At 33.2% G+C, this 22716-nt stretch overlaps 1 protein-coding gene across 1 annotated transcript in view; it reads left to right on the forward strand.

Annotated features, from left to right (window-relative positions):
- The window catches only part of LOC125049639, an 88219-nt gene that overhangs the window by 58326 nt on the left and 7177 nt on the right, over positions 1–22716 (forward strand). Inside the window, exons 2-9 of the mRNA XM_047649034.1 lie at positions 5230–5335; positions 6302–6413; positions 10105–10271; positions 10715–10798; positions 15172–15270; positions 15969–16087; positions 19402–19557; positions 21399–21633. Of these exons, the coding sequence (XP_047504990.1) occupies positions 5230–5335; positions 6302–6413; positions 10105–10271; positions 10715–10798; positions 15172–15270; positions 15969–16087; positions 19402–19557; positions 21399–21633 (1078 nt within the window). The remainder of the gene's footprint in view (positions 1–5229; positions 5336–6301; positions 6414–10104; positions 10272–10714; positions 10799–15171; positions 15271–15968; positions 16088–19401; positions 19558–21398; positions 21634–22716) is intronic.

Raw genomic sequence — 22716 nt, forward strand, 5'->3', positions numbered from 1 at the left:
GATAAAATGGATGCAATTTTTGAAAAAGTGGAGCAAGATCGGCATATCAGTAGTTACGACGTAGCTGAAGAACGGGGAATTGACCACAAAACAGTTTTGGCGCATTTGAAAAAAACTGGGTACACAAAAAAGCTCAATACTTGGGTACCTCACGAGCTCACTGTAAGAAACCTAATGAACTGTGTACTCATTTTTGATTCTTTATTACGACTTAATGAAACCGAACCATTATTGAAGAAGCTGATAACTGATGATGAAAAGTGGATCACGTACGACAAGAACGTGCGAAAAAGGTCGTGGTCAAAGGCCGGTCAGGCTTCACAGACTGTGGCGAAACCCGGGATAACTCGCAACAAGGTGATGCTGTGTGTGTGGTGGGATTGGAAGCGCATTATTCATTATTAGCTGTTACCACCAGGCAGGACCATCGATTCTGAACTCTACTGCTAACAACTGATGAGATTAAAGCAAGAAGTTGAGAGAAAGCGGCCGGAATTAATCACCAGAAGGGGTGTGGTTTTTCATCATGATAACGCTAGACCTCACACATCTTTGGCCACTCAGCAAAAACTAAGAGAGCTTGGCTGGGAGGTGATAATGCATCCGACGTATAGTCCTGACCTTGCACGTTCAGATTTCCACCTGTTTCAGTCTCTTCAGAATTCTTTAGGCAGTGTCAGGTTATCATCACGAGAGGACTGCCAAAACCAATTATCGCGGTATTTTGATCAGAAGCCCCAAAATTTCTATAGCAATGGGATCATGTTCCTACCTAAATAATGGCAAAAAGTTATCGAACAAAATGGTACCTACATACTTTAGTTAAATGTAAAAAAACTATATTAAAAAATGTTTTGAATTTTCTTAAAAAATGCGAAGAAACTTTTTCCCCAACCTATTATGTACATTTAATAAATATTGAAAATTGTAATCTAAGATTACTAACAGTGTATTTGCGCAAAAGTCAAAGTCAAAACTAAGTATTAATAATATAAGTATTATAGTTTTAATTACTATTTAATTAATAGGTATATTTATCAATTTATATCAATATATTAAGGCACATTCGGTACTGGAATTAGAACCAAATGAGCACTGCTCATCAAATTGCGTAATTGCCGCGATGACCACTTTCACATCGCTACGGGCGAGTGGATCGGTTACCAAGGCTGGCGACCAGTTAGGCGCTGCTGTTCACTGCTCTGTTTTGACCACGGCGATGCCTTGCAGTAACGCTTCACCACCCTTGTAGCACATCACAGGGACCCCGGTTGTGTAGGGGTAGACAACGATATGAAACTGAAACATTCAAAAGATTTAAGGCCAAGTTTTCAGGTAAAATTTGGTGGAAGCAAAAATTAATCTAGGGCGATTATTATCTTGTGAAGAGAAGAAGCGATATATACGGTCTTTGTTATATCTTTGTAACTCAGCTACCGTTAAAAGTGCCCTTAATTCACGTTGCATTTTACAACAAGTAATTATTTATTTCAGGAAAACATATCGTTATAAAATCTATCGTATTTTGTTAAAACAACTGCTGCTGCACTTCCAACATACCGAAATGAGGAAGGAAAATTTATTTAAATTCAATCCATTTCAAATGATGAAAAGCTATGTGAGAGAACGATGTTGCAGCTACGGCCTTAGTTAGTGTGAAAATTAATTTACTTTCATGTATATCATCATCAAAACTTTCGTAGTATGATGCTCCTTCCCTCGATAGTGGGTGGTCTGTGCGTTCACAAGTAGTTTTATGCTAGTTTCGAATGACGCCCGCAAATTTTTGCTTGTCGCAGTCCGTTCACTCACCTTGGATGCGTTTCCATTTCTAATATCGGAGAAGTATTGTCTCCATCGACATCGCCATTCAAGGCATGTCAAGGCATTGCGACTTGCTTGCTCTCTTTAGTCATAATAATATTCGTACTTTCAATTTTATTCGCTTGACAGTTGACGTGTTAGCGATCGACGGAGTCATGAGACAAGAACGCAAAAGGATTTCATTTTTAATGAGTTATCCCTCAACCACGTTTTAGTTTTACCCATTTAAAAAGGAAGATAGGAAACTATTACCACCAAAGTTTAGTAATACTAGTCCCGGATTTACATCGGAATTCTTTTTGTTCACACATTATGAGAGGTCCATAAGAAGATACAGCTTTCCGAAAACCACGAACCTTTTTTTTCTCCCCTCATAAGCACTGCTTGTGAAAAAGTACAAATTAGTTAGGTCCATAAATAGAATTATGATAAATCTTTATTTAATAAATCTAATTTGGCATACTTATCTAATCTTTAATTATTTTACATGAAAATGTGTTAACGAGGCGTTTGTTCCTAGGAATACAATTATCTCACTTTCCAACCATTTCATATGCATTTAGGGAATGTCTCAGAATGTTTAAGCGTACGCTATACACAGATTCCGGAAATGCATTAGAGACGTCACAACCGTTAAATTATATTTAAATTCCTCTCAGCAGACATTACTTAGCGCTTGAATATTTTCAACAAACGTAGATGAACTAAGTTGTTTTCTAAGAAGTTTTCAAAGTATGTTATACGAAATTTTGATGAGTACCTCCTTAAAAATTAGGGTAAATATTCCGTATCGCGGCACCATCGATTTTGTGGCTGATATTTTTTTTTTGACCTCGTCATGATTTCTCAGCACCATAACTAGTGTTGTTATGATGGCGCATGACATTCGGTACGCAAGGGCGGAGGGGCTGCATTTCCCGCAGCACCGGAGCTGTCCAAAAAACCTATTATTAATATTGTTCGGTTAGGTTAGGTTAGTAGCCATCATAACAATACTAGCTATGATGTTTACAGATCATAACGCGACTGTAAAAAAATCTGCCTCAAAATCGCTGGTGCCGCGATACGGAATATTTACCAAAATTAGTAAATGTTAGACTTGTAAAACTAATATTAAAAACGTTCTTAAACTTAAAAAAAGTGTGTGTGTCAGCTACGACGCACGATTGGAGTTTACTCCTTACGAACGATAAAATGGCGACAATGTTCTATGGCTGTCGACCATATTTTCATACTAAAGGTGGTAAGAATATATGTTTTAATAATATAAATGTTTGTAGTAGTAATAAAACGTACCTACATCATCCTATTTGGGCATAGCCAAATAGGATTTTCTTTCTGTGACCAAAGTTACCTTTATTGTAAGAGAAGAATAAGAATGAACAATCTTTTTTTTTTAGTTTTAATTTCACTGACCATTACCATTGACAAAACTCTATGGCACGCTAGACAATCTACTTTTATTTTTTACACCTGTCAACACTGACAATGTTGTAACGTGGCTGTCAAAACGTGAATTCAAAATAGAAAAGTCTGTGTAATGTATTCCATCTCATTCTTTTACACGTTCAATCCTACAGATATATAATAGATATGTTTGTCTCTTTCTACATAACGCCTCAACTTTTCGTGTTACACTTGATTTTACCGTACCGGGCCTTATAACTCAAATCGTTTCTTAAGGAGTAAACTCCAAAAAAAATATGTTTCCTTATGAAAGACTCTTGTCATTGAGGAACTCACAGCTATTAACGAACTCATTATTAGGAACATATATACAATTCATAAACACTATCATATTAATTATTTTTTTAAGATTTTATTGAATTTTATTGTTTGTACCTTGGTAGTCACAAAATCCAGAAATACATTTCTCACTACTTCAGTAGTCGGAGATATGTTCTAACCCGATTTGTGGTTTGTAAACGTATTTTGTATGTAATATAAATTGCGAAAACGTAGTACTAGAGGATGGTAGTCATTGTGTATAAAGTATTAGTTACTGCGAGCGTTCAATAGCCAATATACTCTATAGACGAGCACTTTGTTCTTATTACTTCCAATAAACTACGCTATTTTTAAAAATAATATTAGAATTCCTAGAAAAATTCAAGCTTATTTTAGCTTTATTTTTATAAAGTATAGAAATTATTATACATTTTTATGGTTTCTATTCTATATAAATTTTTTATTAATATAATATTTCTAATGATCGGGAAGCTCCAATAGTATAAAGGTAACGGGCGAAAAGTAAGGATAAATAATAATTAAAGGCTTTGGAAACGAAAATAAACTACATATTTTTATACTTAGTTGGAATTCAAAAACTGTTTTTACGAGTCTTCTGAAATATTTACACAGCAAACTTGAATATAAATTGTCTACATAACAATTCAAGCGCAAACATTTAAGCATCTTGAATCCTGAAACGTGCCACTACACATTTTGACGCTATTTTAAAATAAGCACATAAAATCCCTCGCCTCACAGTTAATGTACACATTTGCGGCGACAAATGCACATACTGAGTTTAATCCGTTGCTTTATTGGGCGTTGACGTATGTATATTAACATCCGCTTTTGTGTTATTACTTTCGAAATGGTTTAATTAATTGGGAAAGGCTTTTATACACGAAGTATTTGAAAATATTTGAGAACAGTTTTATGTTAATTTCGAAGAGTAAATTGAGATTTCCCATACATACGTACAACTAGCGTGATAATATTTCTGACTAATCATAATATGTACAAGGGCTACAGCCGGAGAGATGGAAAATTATATTATCCTTCGATGCGCTAGAAAAATAACTCGAAATGTACATTATTTGTGGTTATCTGTTTACAATTTTTTTTTGACAATTCACACCAATTGACCTAGTCCCATGCTAAGCTGGTGAAGCTTGTGTTATGGGTACTAGGCAACGGATATACATACATATTATAGATATACATATAAATACATATTTAAACACCCAAGACCTAAGCACAACACCAAATGCTCATCACATCGATGTCTTGTCTCAGTCGGGGATCGAACCCGGGACCCATGGATTCGCAGTCAGGGGTACTAACCACTAGACCAATGAGCCGTCAACAACAATAACTGTGTAATATTTAATAAGGAGAAAATGCTTTAATTAGAGTATTGGAAGGGGTTTGAATGTTTTAAACAAGTTTAGTAGTTTTAAACGTACCTACTTCGTTAGCTTATAAATCTACAAATGTATGATTGTTTGATTTTAAGCCCTCCAAGTTTATCTGACTAGATGTCATCTTGTCTAATGGACCATGAAATCAATATCAGAGGTATAATAAATTGAAACGAATGTTTCGGAATTCAAAATATTAAAAACCTAAAAGATATTATTTTTTTATATTAAATTCATTTTCAACTCTCTGTTCCAGATTCAAAACGGGATCACTGTAACAAGACTGTGGAAATCTATGAAGATGTGTCGTCACCTCCGGTCACGCCGGAAAACTTCGGACGTCCACTCACGTGTACATATAGGTAAATAAATTTATGCCAAACATAAGAGGTTAGACTGAGAACTTCTAAATCTTTCCCCATCTAGTTATATTTTACATCGTTGTTATTATTGTAGCTGTAACTTTTCAGTAATATATTTTACGTAATCTCACTGATTGATCAACTTGACTAGACTAGACTAGACCGTTTAATCTAGATCAAATCTAGTTTCAAGGCTATCCTTAAGTCTGTATAACAAGAAAGATGATGAGAAAAAATTAAATACGCTTAGAATTATGGAGCGCCCATTTATAAATATAAGAAAAAATATATACGCATCATTTATTTTACTATATATAATTAATTAAATACTACATTAAGCAACGTAAAAATAAAATTCTTTGAATCTAAAACTGCCTTAAAAATATAACATAATTACTAAAATAATACTATAATGTCTACGCATTACAGAATTTTTTTATGGCTCTGGCACGGTTTGTGCATTAGCCAGCGTCAAGTATAAGATTTTTCTTATTCGCACTTGTAATTTGCCATCCTCGGCCTAGAACGTATTGCTACGTTCTAAACCTTCACAGTCTCCTTCCTTAGGTAGCATACTCACTGCTTGCCTTAGAAATTCGACCGTGCCCTCCATGTACGGTTTAAGCACTCGCCCGGTACCGCACAACCCAAAGGCCAAGAACAAATTTAAATTTAATTAAAACTTGCCCTCGAACCGGGAATCGAACCCGATACCCCTCACCTAGCTGCCACTTAATAAGACCGCTAGGCTATGAGACCCCTACAACAATATTTGACTAGAAAAGATAAGTTTTTTGACAGTAAAGATTTTTTTCATCAGAAATAAAACATTGCGTAATAGGCATCAAGGCATGTCCTCTTCGTAAAGTGTCAGTTAAAATGATTTATGTGGACGACGGACAACGAAAAAATGTTTTTCTAGCTAAAAGTAAGCGCAACTATAATACGGTGTATATATTTTCTCAGGTTTAGAGCATTTCGAGGGTCACCCAAAGACTGGATTCTACGAATACGTTTCAAGAAGTTCAAAGTAGGCACTTTGATTAATGGCACTACATGTCATAAGGGATATATGCAGGTCAGTGAGTCATAAACCTAATATTAATTTATTTATTCACACTTTATTAAAAGCTGAGCCGGTGAACTTTGTACCGCATTACAGTAAATTAATGTCGTGTTATAGATTAGCTGATTGATGATTTTATTAAGTAATACAAGATGAATATTAAGTTCACTACTTTATAAAGAAACAAGCTGACCCGACAAACGTTGTTTTGCCATATATATTATTTCAATGAAACATTTGTTTAGTTCAATAAAAATAACTATCTACAATAATAAAGTATAGGCGTTGATCGTAAGGGTTGTATGTATTTTTGTGTGTGTGTTTTTTGTTCATAAAAAACGTTGGCGTGGACACCCCTTATTACTTAGGGGTTTGAAATATGCATAAAAAATTTCATAAGAATCGGTCGAGCCGTTTCGGAGGAGTATGGGAACAATCATTGTGACACGAGAATTTTATATATTAGAGATTAACACAAAAAATTAAGCGTCTGAACTGATAAATATTGGACAACTAATAAAATGTATGTCAATCCTTTTTCATTACTGACTTATTCACATATGAAATCCACTATTATCCGAATATTGTGGATTGATATTGTCAATTCGAAACCTTTATTTGAATACGTTTTTCAGGAAGAGTTCACCGTATCGACGGGTTGAAGATTAAATGTTTGACATTTACGATACCCATGAACATTTTGTTTTGGAATTTAATATTTTATAATTCGTTTTCGTTATTTTCTAAGTAATTAAAAAGGAGACAATTACAATAAATCGAAAACAATGAAAATTGGTCCATCTGTTCTCGTGTTATAAGTTTTTGAACACACCCGACTTCGTTTTGTATGTTAGGTTAAAAATATTTATTATATTACGACAAATCTTACTGAGAATCTACATGTTTTAAAGTGTAAAAAAACTTGTATCAAACACGATAAGGCATACGTACTCAGTTATCAAATAGCTAATCACGATTAATTGTATTGCGCGAATCGTGATTTAAAATTAATATAAAATAACGAAAATGTAATTACGCATTTCTCACAAGTCAAAAGAATTGAAGAAATAAATCGTAATCTTAATTAATCACAAAAGCCCTAAGGTAACGCAATCTCCAATTATAAGAAATCACGATCCAATGATTATCCTCTCAAATTGTTCTTCCGGAGTACTTTCCAAGTTCGAAAATTAATTAGCAGGTTCGCCCAACTCAATTACTAGCCGACTGCTTTAGTTAGCATAATTCTCGAACGTTTTGGCTATCTTCGAATGTTCTATGTATGGAATTTTACATTATATAAAATTCCATTTACATTTTTTTTGTCTGTGTGAGTACTGGAACTGGTGTATTGTGTATCGTTTAGTAAATTTTATAGATACGTTTTCCAAACCTAACCTATAATATAAATATTAAAGAGGTTCGTGAGTTTTTTTATAGAACAGGTAGCAAATGGGAAGGCTATTCTGAATGTTTAGTGATAAAGCCGCCCATGGACACTGTCAAAGCCAGAAGGCTCGCAAGTGCTTTTAAGAATTGGCACGTTCTTTGTGCCTTAGAAACGCTCCATCTACGCTGTGGAACGATGGTCATCGTCAACCTCGACGGTCATAGGTGATAGTGTTTTTCAGTTTTAAAAAAAGCGGGCCATAGACGGACCGCATGTTGCAGTCCAGACCGACTGCAATATGCGGTTTGCTCAGGAACTGCTCGAGCGGTCCGTGTATTGCGAATATGAATTTAGTATGGAAACTACAGATCGCCGTGAGGCGACCGCTTAGAGCAGTCGGTATGGGCTGCAACATGCGGTCCGTCTATGGCCCGCTTAAGTGTTGTTTGATGATTTGCTATTTTAAAACAGTACTAAAAGTTTTTTACGCCGGCTTTTTCTCTCGGCCTACACCCTATGACTTCTTTGCCGATGAGTAGGGATGCCTACAAATTCAAAAATTAATAATAATAAATAAATCGTTGATAAATGACGTGGAATAAGTGATACATGTATCTTATGTTCCATAATAAACATATTTTTTTTAATTTAGTGGTGGAATTGTTGTTATCTTTAATAAGTTATATTTATCTTAACTAGAAAGCTATATTATTATATTAGACATTTGTTTTTGGGTATCCTATTTCGACATAAACATAGTGTTGCCAGTTTTATTGTTGTTTGTTGGTCTGGTGGTTTGCGCTTATGACTCTCCTGCCTGAGGTCGTAGGTTCGAACCCCAGCTGTGAACTAATAGACTTTTTGTCTATGTGCGCATTAATAACACTCGGTCGTACGGTGAAGGAAAACATGGTGAGGAAATCATTATCGTAACAAAAAGAGTCCGAGCGCAAGACCAGAAGATGTAGCATAACTGTTTTTCAAGTATGGTATTTCCGTCACAGTAAAACACACCATTTAGTACTAACTAAAATTTAATAGTTTATTTAAAATAAGTTTTTAGTTTTACATTCTAAAACAAAACAGAAGTGGTGTAATGCTTTAAGCATGTGAATATGAACCCTGAGGTCGTGTGGTCAAATCCCGGCTGTGCATCAATGGGTTTTACTCTCTCGATTAACGTACGTTGTAAATAAGGTCGTACAGTGAAGGCTAGTATTGTACTGAAATAAGCACGTATGACACCAAAAACACCGATATTAAGTCAGAGATTAAGGTTATAATAGAACACGGTGTAATGTTTGATTGCAATGGCAACACCACGCAATATCATAGACATCTTACTGGTTGTAAAGTGTCAATGTGTCAATTGTCATTGTCAAGTCAAGCTGTCAGTAGTGCGTAGAATGTCGGGCGACGGTAGTGATACCAACTTTGTAATTATTAATCGCGTTGAACCTCTTACATATATATATCAGGATACATACCTGCTCTAGAATAAAAATTATCTAAAAAGTCATATAAAGTTGTAGCGCTTCTGGATTATATTATTTTCAGTATTTACTCCAGCATAATTATTAAACCTAACAATATTATTCAAATTATGTGAAAACTGTTGTCATTTTAATTACAATCAACAATTATATTTCCAATTAATGGCCAATTAAAAACAAATTGTGAAGCCCCATAGCTTCCATTTAATAGAACGCAAACTTTCGTAACAATTATTTTACAAGGGTTCGCACAAAATATTTATTAATAATACTATTATGTATACTTATGTGTTAAAATTTAAAGGTAATCGAACTAGACGTGCAAGTAGCTGCGCACGCACATTAGCTTCACAACAGCGCTAAGAAACATCTTCAAGTTACGTAGATTATGTTTTTTTTTCATATAATTGTTTAATATATTATGGAAAAAAAGAGGCTATAATAATAATAATCATTAATTTTGTTATGAATAAAGTTTATTATGTTATTTTTAATGTGTATTTATGATATTTATACTACATTGTATTTTCATTCATGTTGGAATGTGTTATCCCTGTGTACCGACGATTGTATGATCCAAATTGTTATTAACAGTAACAAATCGGAAATTTATTACTTATTTTAATTTTGATAAAATAACAAGGTACCAATTTAACTTAAGTACTTACTTATTTGTATATTTTCATCACGGTTTGAACACAATTAGACAGAGACGAAACTTAAAAGTGTGCAACTGATTAATAGATATTTCGGCTATATTTCAAGCTATTACCTATCCAATATATATTTTAATGCTCTATATCACATCCTTTGTTCACAGATAGTTGACGGCAATGCAAAGACTGACGTCTCAAACCGCAAGGAGCCGGGTCTCTTCTGTGGCGAGATAGAACAACCGCAAACTTTCATATCGGAGACAAACTTCGTCAAAATTGTCTTCCATGCGGATAACTTTACAGATCAGACTTACTTTAGCTTTGATTCTAGGTTGGTATAGAACTTTAAACATACGTAATATCTTTGACTTGTCATAGACATTGTTGCTTCTCTGACTTGTTAACTTGTACTGGTCTGAACTATTCGAAGTATTTTAATTTAAACATATAAAGAGAATCATTATTTACAGTCATCATGAGATAGTGGTTATAATAGTAATCGTAATTTCTTAACTACATCGTAATAAGTAACTCTGTTGTTTTTCTAAATAATCTGAATCTGAAAGATGAAAATTGTTGTCAGATGAGTAAATCCTCTGGGCTCTGTATAGGCGCGGCTACTCTTAGGTGTAGGAGTTCGTAGTTATCGCTAATGACCATCTTTATGTTATACGTATTTTGATTATTGGGAATTACTTATATGTTAAGATTACATAGTTTTTTGGTGTAATCATTATAGAGCATTGGAATTTACGAGAATTTTGATGTCCATAGGGCGGAGCAGCAATTCGAAGTATATCTGAGATATGGACAACATCCGGAGTTATATCCTAACCGTAGAGGCGAAGTTGTTGCTGGGTAAGTGGTTTAGTAGATTACTAAAAATAATATAATATTAATTTAATTATATACTATTTTATTTATATATAGGTGGTAGTTTTAATAGTTTTTTGACAATAATTTAATTGTACTAAAATTTGGTGAAATGTGTATATTGTATTACTGAACGTAGTTCAGAATGTACTTAAAATATTAATCGTTACTTTTAATTTATATTCGTAGCAGATTGTCTATTGTCGGTTCTCTTTATATAAATATATTTGTTAAGATATAATGCTCCCTTAGTAATGATGGCCCCAAGGGCTCAAATTGTTGGTCAAGTGAGACTATAAATGCTAAGGGCACAAAATGAGATTTTTTCGCTGAGAAAGAAAGAGAAAGGATAATAATGACTCGATGAACATATTTGCCTAAACCTGTCACACACCGCTGCCATATCCCCTGATTTACTGCTAAAAGTTACTAATTAGTAAAATGTCCATATTAAAAAAGTTAGACTGTTCAAATGTTGCGCATTTCGGGATTTTCTATTAATTCTATGACAAAAAAAAATAAACCGTATAAAAATAGCATTTATATGATGTATGTTTTTCCTAAACGATTCTGTATTGATAAAATTACGGCTTATTATAAAAACTTTGTATAGTAACATTATCAAAGAACAAATATGTAAAATTGCATTATCATGACTTTCAGAATTAACATTTTATTCAAAAAACAAGCCGGAGTGGAACAATTCAAAATCTTTGAACGCCATTTCCCAGAAATATTAGGCCTTTGTATTACTCAGGGTGCGATTATGTAAAGAAAACTACTCTGAATTAAACATTGCCTATATAGTGAGTAGTTTTCTGTTAGCTTAAATTTGCCACGTCACCGCTGACGTCTGACAGCTCAATATAAATGATTGACATCTAATGAGGGGTTATGTTTTTTTAACGATGAGACGGCGAATCTTTGTGAATATTGTATTTAAATTTTAGGGCATTCAATGTTTCTTTGTGTTTTTTCAGATAAACGCAATTTAGTTTTTTCTTATTGAATCATTATATATATTTAGCAAAAAAATCATAACTATAGAACATCAGTGGCGTAACAATAGGGTGGCAGAGCTGGCAAAATGCCACGGGCCCCTGACTCAAGAGGGCCCATGCCCAAAAGATATTATGTTCTATGAATGAATGTGAAGTCTCCAATACGCTCTGGGCTAGCGTGGGGACCATTCCCTCTCGCCTAAGAGAGGAGGACTATGGCCATTAGTCGGACATAAACAACGTGTAATTGAGTACGCTACATCTTGAAGTTTATTAAAATTAAACTGAGAACAACGTGACAAATCAAAAGAATTGCCACGAAAGAAGATTTGCCCCGGGCCCCAGATGGTATAGATACACCACTGTAGAAAATGTTGAATTACTCAAAAAATCGTAAAAGCTCATATCTACGTATAGTCTACGCCTCAAAGTACACCACGCCGTCATAAGCTTCAAATCCAATAAATTAAACATTCAAGTGTTAATCCACTCAACCATCCGTCACTTGATTACAAGTTATAAGCCGCGGCCACCTATTATTGCAATCAGAGATTGCAATAATAGGTGGCCGGCGGCACGTCGACAATTCAACACGATTTATTCACAATTTCGGTCACGTTTCGGCCAAAGTGCTTGCCATTTGGAGGCTGCCAGAAAATGATTCTGCACTGACAGTTTGGTAGAGGGTCTTAGTAATTGGTGAGTCGATTTATTCGACAATAATACTTGATTGGTGTCGAGAATCGATTTATAGTTGTCATTGTTTTTTGAGCTGACTGTTTAAAATTTACTTTGAATGTGTAGTAACGATGCGGTAGAGTGTGTTGTTGTTTCACAAACTTTAAAGTTTAACGAGATATTTACAATATCGTAGTCTAAACTGTAGGTTATCCATTTAAATTAATTCAATTTCAAATTCAAAATCATTTATTGATTTAGGTAGGACAATCTACACTTTTGAACGTCAATAAAAAAATACATATAAAATGATTCTAATTTTACATTTACTGCCAGTTCTTAAATCAAGGACGTAGAACGGACGAGTAAAACTGGCAATAAACTCTCCGCCACTCTTTTTAATAAACATTGTTGTATCTATTAAACGAATTCTCTCCAAACAACAGTAATAATAATAATTAACTCACTAAAAAAATAAGAAAACCCTGTCGACCTACTTTGTGTCCTATAAAATAATATGTAAAACACAATATACAATTTTCAATTGGTCACTTTTCGGTAGAGTAATTTTTTTTCACAGTGGGGCCCGAAATAAACAAAAAGTTTTTATTTGAAAAAAAATTATATCGTATAACTTAATATTATCTTCAATACACTCAATAAACAACTATAAATAGTATGTCTAACGCAAGAACTCATCAGTACCAATCTAGTGGATATTATGAAAAAGATACAGGATGTAGATTTTTTAGAATTATAATAAGAATTAGTAAAAAAAGGCAATTTTCATATAAAAACCAAAATAAATCATAACTCTGCAGGGGTTGACCTTAGAGACCTCCCGTAGAACAATTTTTTGCCGCTGATGACCTCATCTATCCCCTATTTGCGTTTGATCCACGACTTTTTGGCCACCCTGTATAGCAGTGAAAATATTTTGTCTGTTTTATTTATCATGTATTATGTCATCATTAGATTTTATTTGTATCACTATAAAAAATTAACCACTAAGCTCGGAGTCAGTTTTTTAATCCTTCTTGAAGAATATCAGCTTGTAAGAGAAATGATTGTAAAAATAAGGACTTTACCCTTCTTGTAACTTCTTGTAATGCTTAAACACAACATATTTTGCAAACAAGTCTTTTATTGTCTCAAACCGTTTAGGACAATAGAAATGTGTGTATCATAGATACTTTCACAGCGTTATGTCGTACGGTATTCTACTGTGGGGTGCTGATGCAGATGTTCAATCCATATTTGTGCTGCAGAAGCGGGCTGTTCGGGGTATTTGTTGTGTTTCTCCGAGGGAGTCAGTACGGAACAAGTTTAAGGAATTAAATATTATGAAACTATCTGGTCAATATATTCTCGAAGCCTTGTTGTATGTCCAAAAAATATAAACGATTTTAAAACAAATGGTGACTTTCACCAGTATAATACGCACTAATTTGAGTGTAGGACCAACCAGGCTCCAAAAGATAAACCACTCCTTATATGGAAATGGTATTCGTTTTTACAACAAACTCCCAAGCGAAATTAGAGAATTATCACTGAATAAATTTAAAGCCCTCGTTAATTATTATTATTATTATTATTAAAATTAATTAATCAATAAAGCTTTTTATAAATTTGAGGAATACTTAAATGATCCTAATCCTTGGAATTGATTTGCTCCAGTTCAAACAATTTGTATGAGAATACTTGGCGATTAAAAAGAGTGGCGGAAAGTTTCTTGCCAGTTCTTCTTACCCGCTCTACGCCCTTGACTTGCGAACTGGTAGTGAATGTAAATTTACAGTTAATTTAACTTCTTTCTGACAATTCATAAGTGTACTTGTTTACCTACATGAATAAAGATATTTTGAGTTGGAATTTGTAAAATAACACATTTTTGTCTTCATTAAGATACATTATTATATAATTAAATTCAATGTTCAGTGAACATTGTTCACGCTTATACAACTTTTACCTCAGAGAACATTAATTCATCTGTATGCAAACGAGACACAAGGGAACACGATTTTGTTCTTATTTGTAGAATTATTCCCTCGGCCTGTAATTAATCGTTATATAGTTGTCATAATATGTATGTATTTTATTTTAACTTTTTGAATAATTATGTAAAGTTGTTTTGGAATAAAAGGTCCGCTTGTTGGCCTTTGGTTTCATTTCGTATTTTGATTCCGTTTGTATAAAACTTTTATTAGTACATCGATTGGCAAATTTAATCTTACCAATTACTTTACGATTTTAACGTATTATAATGATAAAGGTGGAACTAGTTGGGTATGTCGAAAACAGCTGCCTGCATTATATGTTATATGTTAAACGTAGGGTAATTTAATACGTGACTTTATTAATTGTACAAGAGATTAAACACGTATACACATTATATATTCGCAAAACCTTTTTCAGTGGAGCCGACACGCCAAGCTAACCACTAATCTTTTGTATTTTAATAAACACATAGATGTACTGTTAAAATATTTCGGTTATTATGGCACAAACTATCAAGAAACAAGCAAATAAGAAGACATAAACGCCAAAAAATCCGTCTTTCTTTTTTACAAAAACCATATTAGACTAACAAAAATTAATAGATAAGCAAGCCCGTAGTTTTACGGGTGAAACTTGATAAGTATTGCTCTAAAGGTATTTTAAAGATATGAAATATGTCAGATCATACTGCGAGCGGGTCTTCAGGGACTGTCGACTTCAGACGTGCTACGTGCAGTCAGCCGCCTACCCTGGGGTATATCCTAGGAATCTGCACTGCAGGTAATAAATAGGTTATCTATAAAGATATTTATTGTAATATAAACCCCATATGATCTATGATTCATTATTTTTCCTTGTATGGAAGTAGGTGATCTGTCTTGTTGACAGGTAGGTGATTTTGGGTCTGATACGTGCCTATTCCACTTAGAGACTTAAATTACTAAAAATATAATTTATGGGACTTAAAGATTAAATGTTCTTTGCAAGTATGCGTGCATTAAAAATCGTATGTTAACACTACCCGTAACCAAGCCGCGGGATTTTTTTCTGTTTTATTTATATGTTAATAGTAGGTAGTATTTGCTATCGTAATTTTATAATCCCGTACAATACTGTTATGGGAATAGAACGTGGTAAATTATTAAACATATTGTGATCATCTATATGTATAAAATGTTATGTTGGTTTGTATACGCTTTAAAAACTCAAAAAGTTCTGCACCGAGCTGAAATTTTAACATGACAATATAATCCGTATCAAGGATTGTTTTTATCTATTTTTTTATGATTTTGTCCACAAGTATTGCAAAATTAAACTTATATGAATTGTATTCTTTGCTTTGTCTCATTTCTCAACCATTCAATCATAATGTGACACAGCGAAACGTGGCAGGGTACAGCTAGTTCTTTATGCTTTTTAACATGCTCCATTTCCAGTAAAGATCTTATCTTTAGCTTACTAATATTATATCTTTCTAGATACCACTTAAACACTAGACTGCCATACATAAAGTTATATATAGAGAATGAGGAGTTCAACATAGATGGTCAGAGATGCGAGAATATAATGACCTGTCCCATGAGGCCTATAACGTCAGGTAAGTCACAGCATTGAGATCCTTGAGGCTAAACATCAAGAGGTAACTTCAAGTAATCTTCTTATGTCTTGCTAATCGGCTTATAAAGTTATACTACAAGGCACTGATTTACAACTGTGTGCGCGCGTTACTTTGTGGTTATGATAGCGTATATTTTTGGGAAATCTGTAATATAATGTTATGACTGAATTCTTATGTCATAAAATAAATATTTTTTATTTTCTCCTATAAATTTTACGTGATGGGTTCAGGTTTTCAGGCCCCATATCCTTTCGCATATTAGGATTTCTCTTCCTTTGAGGAAATACAATTTCCGTGCCTTTGTTTATTAAAACTCGGACATTCGGAATCGAATAATTGTTTTGTAAACATTACTGACCTAAATTATTACTAAAAATGATAAGTAAAATATGCGGAAAATGGCAGATTCTTTCTATAGAACGGGGGGCAAACGGGCAGGAGGCTCACCTGATGTTAAGTGATACCGCCGCCCAAGGACACTCTCAATGCCAGAGGGCTCGCGAGTGCGTTGCCGGCCAATAACTGGTTCTGGATTTTCTTTATATGATAGGGGGGCAAATGAGCAGCCACAGTACGGTGGGCGCAATAAAAGGCAAAAGCAAATCTTTAAGGATATGCTTTTTTTTTAATATACAACAATAAAAAACTATAGACACACTTATAACACTTAATACACCTTATACTTTTTTAATACTTCTAAAATCTGTCAATATTACACAAACAATAAAACTCAACAATAGTGAACTGCACAATACACAATAGAGTCGTGGCTTTGCGCAGACATTGTTAAGAAAATAAAATAAAAGTCTCAAAGCAAAGCGAATGTAATTCCAAATCACACGGAGCCTGACAACGCATATACTGTTAATATATATACAAAGGCTGTTTCAAGTTGAAAACAATCAATATGGACGGGATGCCAATAAAACTGAATATTCGTATTTTTGGTACAAACTTGACTGACAACCAAATATTGCAATTTAGTGTTATTGTATTTCTTTAACAGTGTCAATATTAAAGTTCCATATATATTCCATGTGTAATGAAAATTTCACGTAATGATGTTTTTTACACCAAAAAACATTATATACTTATTTTTTTAACTGAAACACATGAAATAATATAATCTATATACTATTAAAACCTAAATATAACAGCAATTATACAGTATTTACTATTCACCTGTATAATAAAAATATAAATCATTAAAGTTAATAAAAATAATATTTTCTTTTAATTACGGGCGCGCCGTTTCGTATTAAATTTTTTTCATAGATTTTACCGCACAGCACAGTAAACAGCAAGGAAAGGCTGCCAATATCATTAAAAAAATGACTATTTTAATTATCTGCGTTACGTTATGTTAATCATGGTCTAAGATCCCGATATACAACGACCTTCACCGAGATGCTTATTTAATGAAACGTATTTTATATTTAATTTAATATATTAATAAATATAATCCATATGGGTTGCCTAGCAAATTTCAGTCCAGAGTATGTTTAATTAATATTTAAAAAAACATATTTTTTTAAACATTTCACCGGTATGATTATTAGATAAATTCTATACCAATCGAAAGTATGAAGCCCATAGAATATGCAAACGTTAGGTTGTTTTTAATCAATTAATTATTTATGTGTATATTTTTTATGTGACACTAAAGTATATATACATCTTTAGTAAAAAAGAAGGTTATAGTGATACATATATAATACTACCCTGATTAAAAATATTGATTGAAAAAAATTACTACATGCAAATTATAAAAAAATATTTTTTTTAAATATTAATTAAACATACTCTGGACTGAAATTTTCTAGGCAACCCATATGGATTATATTTATTGACATATTAAATTAAATATAAAATACGTTTCATTAAATAAGCATCTAGGTGAAGGTCGTTGTATATCGGGATCTTATACTATCATGTTCCTATTAAACTTTTCCCTTACAAACAACATAAATCACAATATTTTTAACAATGAAAATTCGAATAAAATACAATAAGATTTGAAACATCTTAACGAGGCAAAGTTTTGACACCGGGACGTAATATCTGCGAAACTTTTCAGAAAATACGGGGATTTCGTGTCCATTATTGGATCTTCGTTATTTATTAATGTAATAAATTACCTCACCTTACGATAGAAAAATTATAGGATACTTTAGAGGCCTACCTTGGCGGTAAGGGCTATTCCATTCGTTACGCCAGAACAACCTGGTGTAATACTTAATGCGATGGATTTTATGGCAGTTTATCTGAGATTTTAAGAGATATTTTAGTGGCGTAGGCTTAAAATATGGTTCTGATTATTTTTAAAGTTACAAGTAAAACAACGATCGCGCACTCGGTTCGTTTAACCCAATTATTTTTACAGATGGCTGATTTATTTATTTTAATTACCTTTTTCTTGTTAATTACGTTTTTTCTTATCGAATGAACATTTGTTGATTTTATACAGGCAATCCATTGGTTCACACCAGGAAGCAAGATTTGAACCCTCATAGGGTATACTTATTCGTAGACTAGTACAGCTCTCGTATAAAGATTGACAATTATTGTATTAAAGGATTTGGAAATATTTTTAAATTGGTTAACATAGTCATTTTCAAATACACAAATATACATTATTTAGAACATTCATAACCTACATAGTATGCGGTTCAAATATAAGAACTTTGATTTTGTTCCGTTTATACTAGACTCTTGGGCCATGGGGTTCAAGTGCTAATTAAACATATAAGTTTGCGCCTAGTATATTGCAACGGTGATTGCCTGCAACGCATTGCCCCAGCCTTGCGATTCTGTAACTCACTTTTCGAACTCGCACAGCGGTTTTCGCAGCGGCGGTCGCGCTCAAATCAGTCGTGAAGCGGTCATTTTACGATTTGGTATTCTGATAAACAATAAACAAGAAGCTTCCTCCGCTTATCAAGACGTAATGTAAAATTGCTTAACAGAATACCATGAGATTAGAAAAATAACGTGAGTGACGAAGTGAGCGTTGTTAGTGCGAGGTGAACTCACGGATTAACAGAATCGCACGGCAGAGAATTTTTAATAATCATTATTTTTTAATTTTATTTAAGACAAATAAACTTCTTTAACAAATACAAACGCGAATTTATTATCACAAATCGACATTTTAAATGTTTTGCAATATATCTCGCTGTCTACTTTGACTGAAATTCTTTTGTACCACGCTTATGTTAATGAAATACATTGGCGTTTATATCCGTTACTGAATATTTCAGTTCGTAGAAGTTTTAATAATACATTGTTTCCAGGTTCGGAAAACTGTCCATATGATTACATAAGGATTTATGACGGAAAAGACGAGTCAGCTTCTGTGATTGGTACATTCTGCGGTATGGGCAAGTTCCCGTACTCCATCATTGGGACATCACAAGACCTATTTGTGGAGTTCGTTAGTTCACCAGCAGGTAATAAATACTATAAACGTACGCTTTTTTAATAGCCTACCTAGTTCCATCGAAAGTTTGTATTCACGAAGCAAGGCAAGCGGTGAATTGTCACCCGAAAATATAGAATAAAATTTTAGATATTAAGTGAATTATTGTGTCCTTTGTTAATGTGAATAATTGTTTATTAAGTTAGTTTCAGGCAAACGTCCTATTGATAGATACAATCAAAAATGTTTGTTTTTTTTTATTATTTAACTTGAACTTTTTATTATTTACGATATGTTGCGAGTGTTGAGTAAGATTTATTGCTAAATTAAAAAAAAGTACAATTGATACCAAGTGTCAAGTGCATATGCATATATATATATATGTATATATATAATAAGTTATTTATTAAAAATATACAGGTTAGTTATAATAAAATAATATCAATTATTTAACGCATAAAGAGGAATACCATAAATAAGACATCACCATAATGATATATCTAAAGTATTTCAGAACAAAACTTAATTTCTAAATAATTAAAGACCGATTTAAACATAGGCTTTAGACTTTTTGATTTCCAATTGGATATATGGTGAATTTATTAAAATTTTGACTGTAAGATCTATTTTCACTCTACAATAATAATAGAATCAGATTTCTCTGCTTCTTGATTATTTATTTCTTGATAGGCAAGTAGGTGAGCCTTCTGTGCCTGACACACGTCTATTTTATGGTCTAAGGCATGACAGTTGCCTCAATATGTTTTTCTTCACCTAACAAGCAAGTGTTGAATGTGCAAAAGAAAAATCTATTTCTGCTCAACTGTGATTCGAACACACGACCGTAACCGCTTTATTTATACACACATATATAAAGAAACAACTTCATATACATATTCAATCATATTAGTTTATCCATTGGAGACTGGGGCAGGGATAACTTTGAAGATCGAATGAAACTTTACTCATCACGTCCACAACGATCTAGAAAGTTAATTTTAACTTGGTTTCAGTACTATTTTATTAGTTCAAAGTGATTATATAGTTTACGATTGTTATATGAAGGCTTCAACACACCTAATTCTAGATTCAGTGTAGGTCTGTTAAAAAGGCCAATCTTGCTTAAAAATGTATAAGATGAGTTTTATTATATTAAAAACTTGATACTTGAATCGTACTCGATAGATTTTTCTGAGACATACAATAATTTTAAATACAATATAAAATAAAACATTTGGTCTGTCACTGTGAGGCCGTTCAAGTATTACGTAAGCACTATAGGGGGGGTCCTCTTCTTATTTGGTCACGTCAACAGTATTTTTTTACTTATTTAAGAAATGTATTTTCGCGGATTCCTACAAAAAAATAATACGTTTATGTACTATTTTTGAGAGCTTTGCTTACTTTTCCTAACAAGAGGAGGGGGGGGGGATAGATTACAGTATATCTGCTTACGTAATACTTGAACGGCGTAATGAATATTGGCCATTTCTTACGTCTTATTTTCTGTAAAATATCTTCCATATTTGTAAGCTTTCTGACCTTGTATGTTGAAAAACAGCAGTAAGTAGAATGCTAAGCAAATTGGCAAAACGTCTATCGTTTGTTTTCTATAAAGTTTCTAACAATCTTAATTGCAATTTTAAATTATTCGCAAAAACTTATGAAACACACGCCAAACCAACAATAATTTAAGTATACATGTTAGAAATATATGAAAATGAATTATTTAAATATATTACTTGAGTAACGACAACATGTTATACACTGCCTTAATAATTGCGTAGTGCGAAATTTTTGCATATACTAAAAAATACTGTAATAATTTACGTTGTATTGGACCAAATAACATTAAACACCATTTTATCTTAGGTCCCTTATTGAACACTGGCTTCCATTTCAACGTGGGGAACTGGCCAGGTCACGTGGAAGCCCCAGGATCGAAGATCGGAAACTGTGACTGGCTCCTCACAGCGGAGTCCCTGAAGAGATCTGGCGACACGGAAGGGATCTTTCTCTCCGTGGCCCATTGGTATCCTCCCCATACATCCTGCACGTATCTGATGCAAGGTTTCCCCGGACAAGTGGTTAGGCTCTATTTCCCAAGGTTAGTCCTTAATAGAGTAATAAACATTCTTATTTAATTTACTATAAACTTGTAAACATACAAAATGAGTAGTTAATTTAGATTCTTTGTTAAAACTTTTATTAAGTATGGCATAATAAGGAAGTTTTACTATATACCAAATCGGTGTTGTAAAAATGATCATTGCTACTAAGATTTTCACACCATACAATTTCAATCCCCGAACCTCAGAGTATTAACTTTGTAACGTGTAGACAATAAGTAGGTTATTGTTTATTAGTAATCATAACAAGCAATTATAGAGTATTTTAGATACAGTATATAGTTTTTTTTATTTAGATTATTTGTAGATATTTTAATTGTCTAAGCTGTTGGCCTAGTGGCTTCAGCGTGCGACTCTCATACCTGAGGTCGTAGGTTCTATCCCTGGCTGGTACACCAATAGACTTTCTTTTTATCTGCGTATTTAACATTTGCTCGAACGGTGAAGGAAAACATCGTGAGGAAACCGACATGTCTTAGAGCCAAAAAGTCGACGGCGTGTGAGTGGCACTGGAGGCTGGTCACCTACTTGCCTAATAGATTTAAAAATGAAACAGATACAGATATCTGAGTCCAAGACCTAAAGAGGTTGTAGCGCCACTGATTTTTTTATTTTATGAATCTTATAAACAGAGTTACATCGCTTAGTAGACCTATAGATATAAAGCCACTGACTAGACAAAGTAATCCTACTAAAAAATATTAGTTTTTCGCATATCAGGTGACTCCTAACAAAATTATCTTAAACGGGTTTTATTGTATTCGTTTTAAACTAGTTTTGCTACGCTTAAGGCAAAAAAGTAAAAAAAACTAATATGACAATTTTTACATTTAAATTAACAATTATATTAATAAATAGAGATCCGAGATCTTTAAATTATTTACTGTCATGGTAAATATACTGATAAAATTTGAACTATTACGAATATCTCTCTCACCTAAAATATGCTTTTAAGGCCCTATTCATTGGCATTTATTTATAGTTTCCATTTGTAGGTAGTATTATGTATCAGCCATCAATTCTTATCGAGCATCAATAGCACTAATGCCTTTCATAAAGAT

This window comes from Pieris napi, chromosome 5 (genome assembly GCF_905475465.1).
Source record: "Pieris napi chromosome 5, ilPieNapi1.2, whole genome shotgun sequence".
NCBI lineage: Eukaryota > Metazoa > Arthropoda > Insecta > Lepidoptera > Pieridae > Pieris > Pieris napi.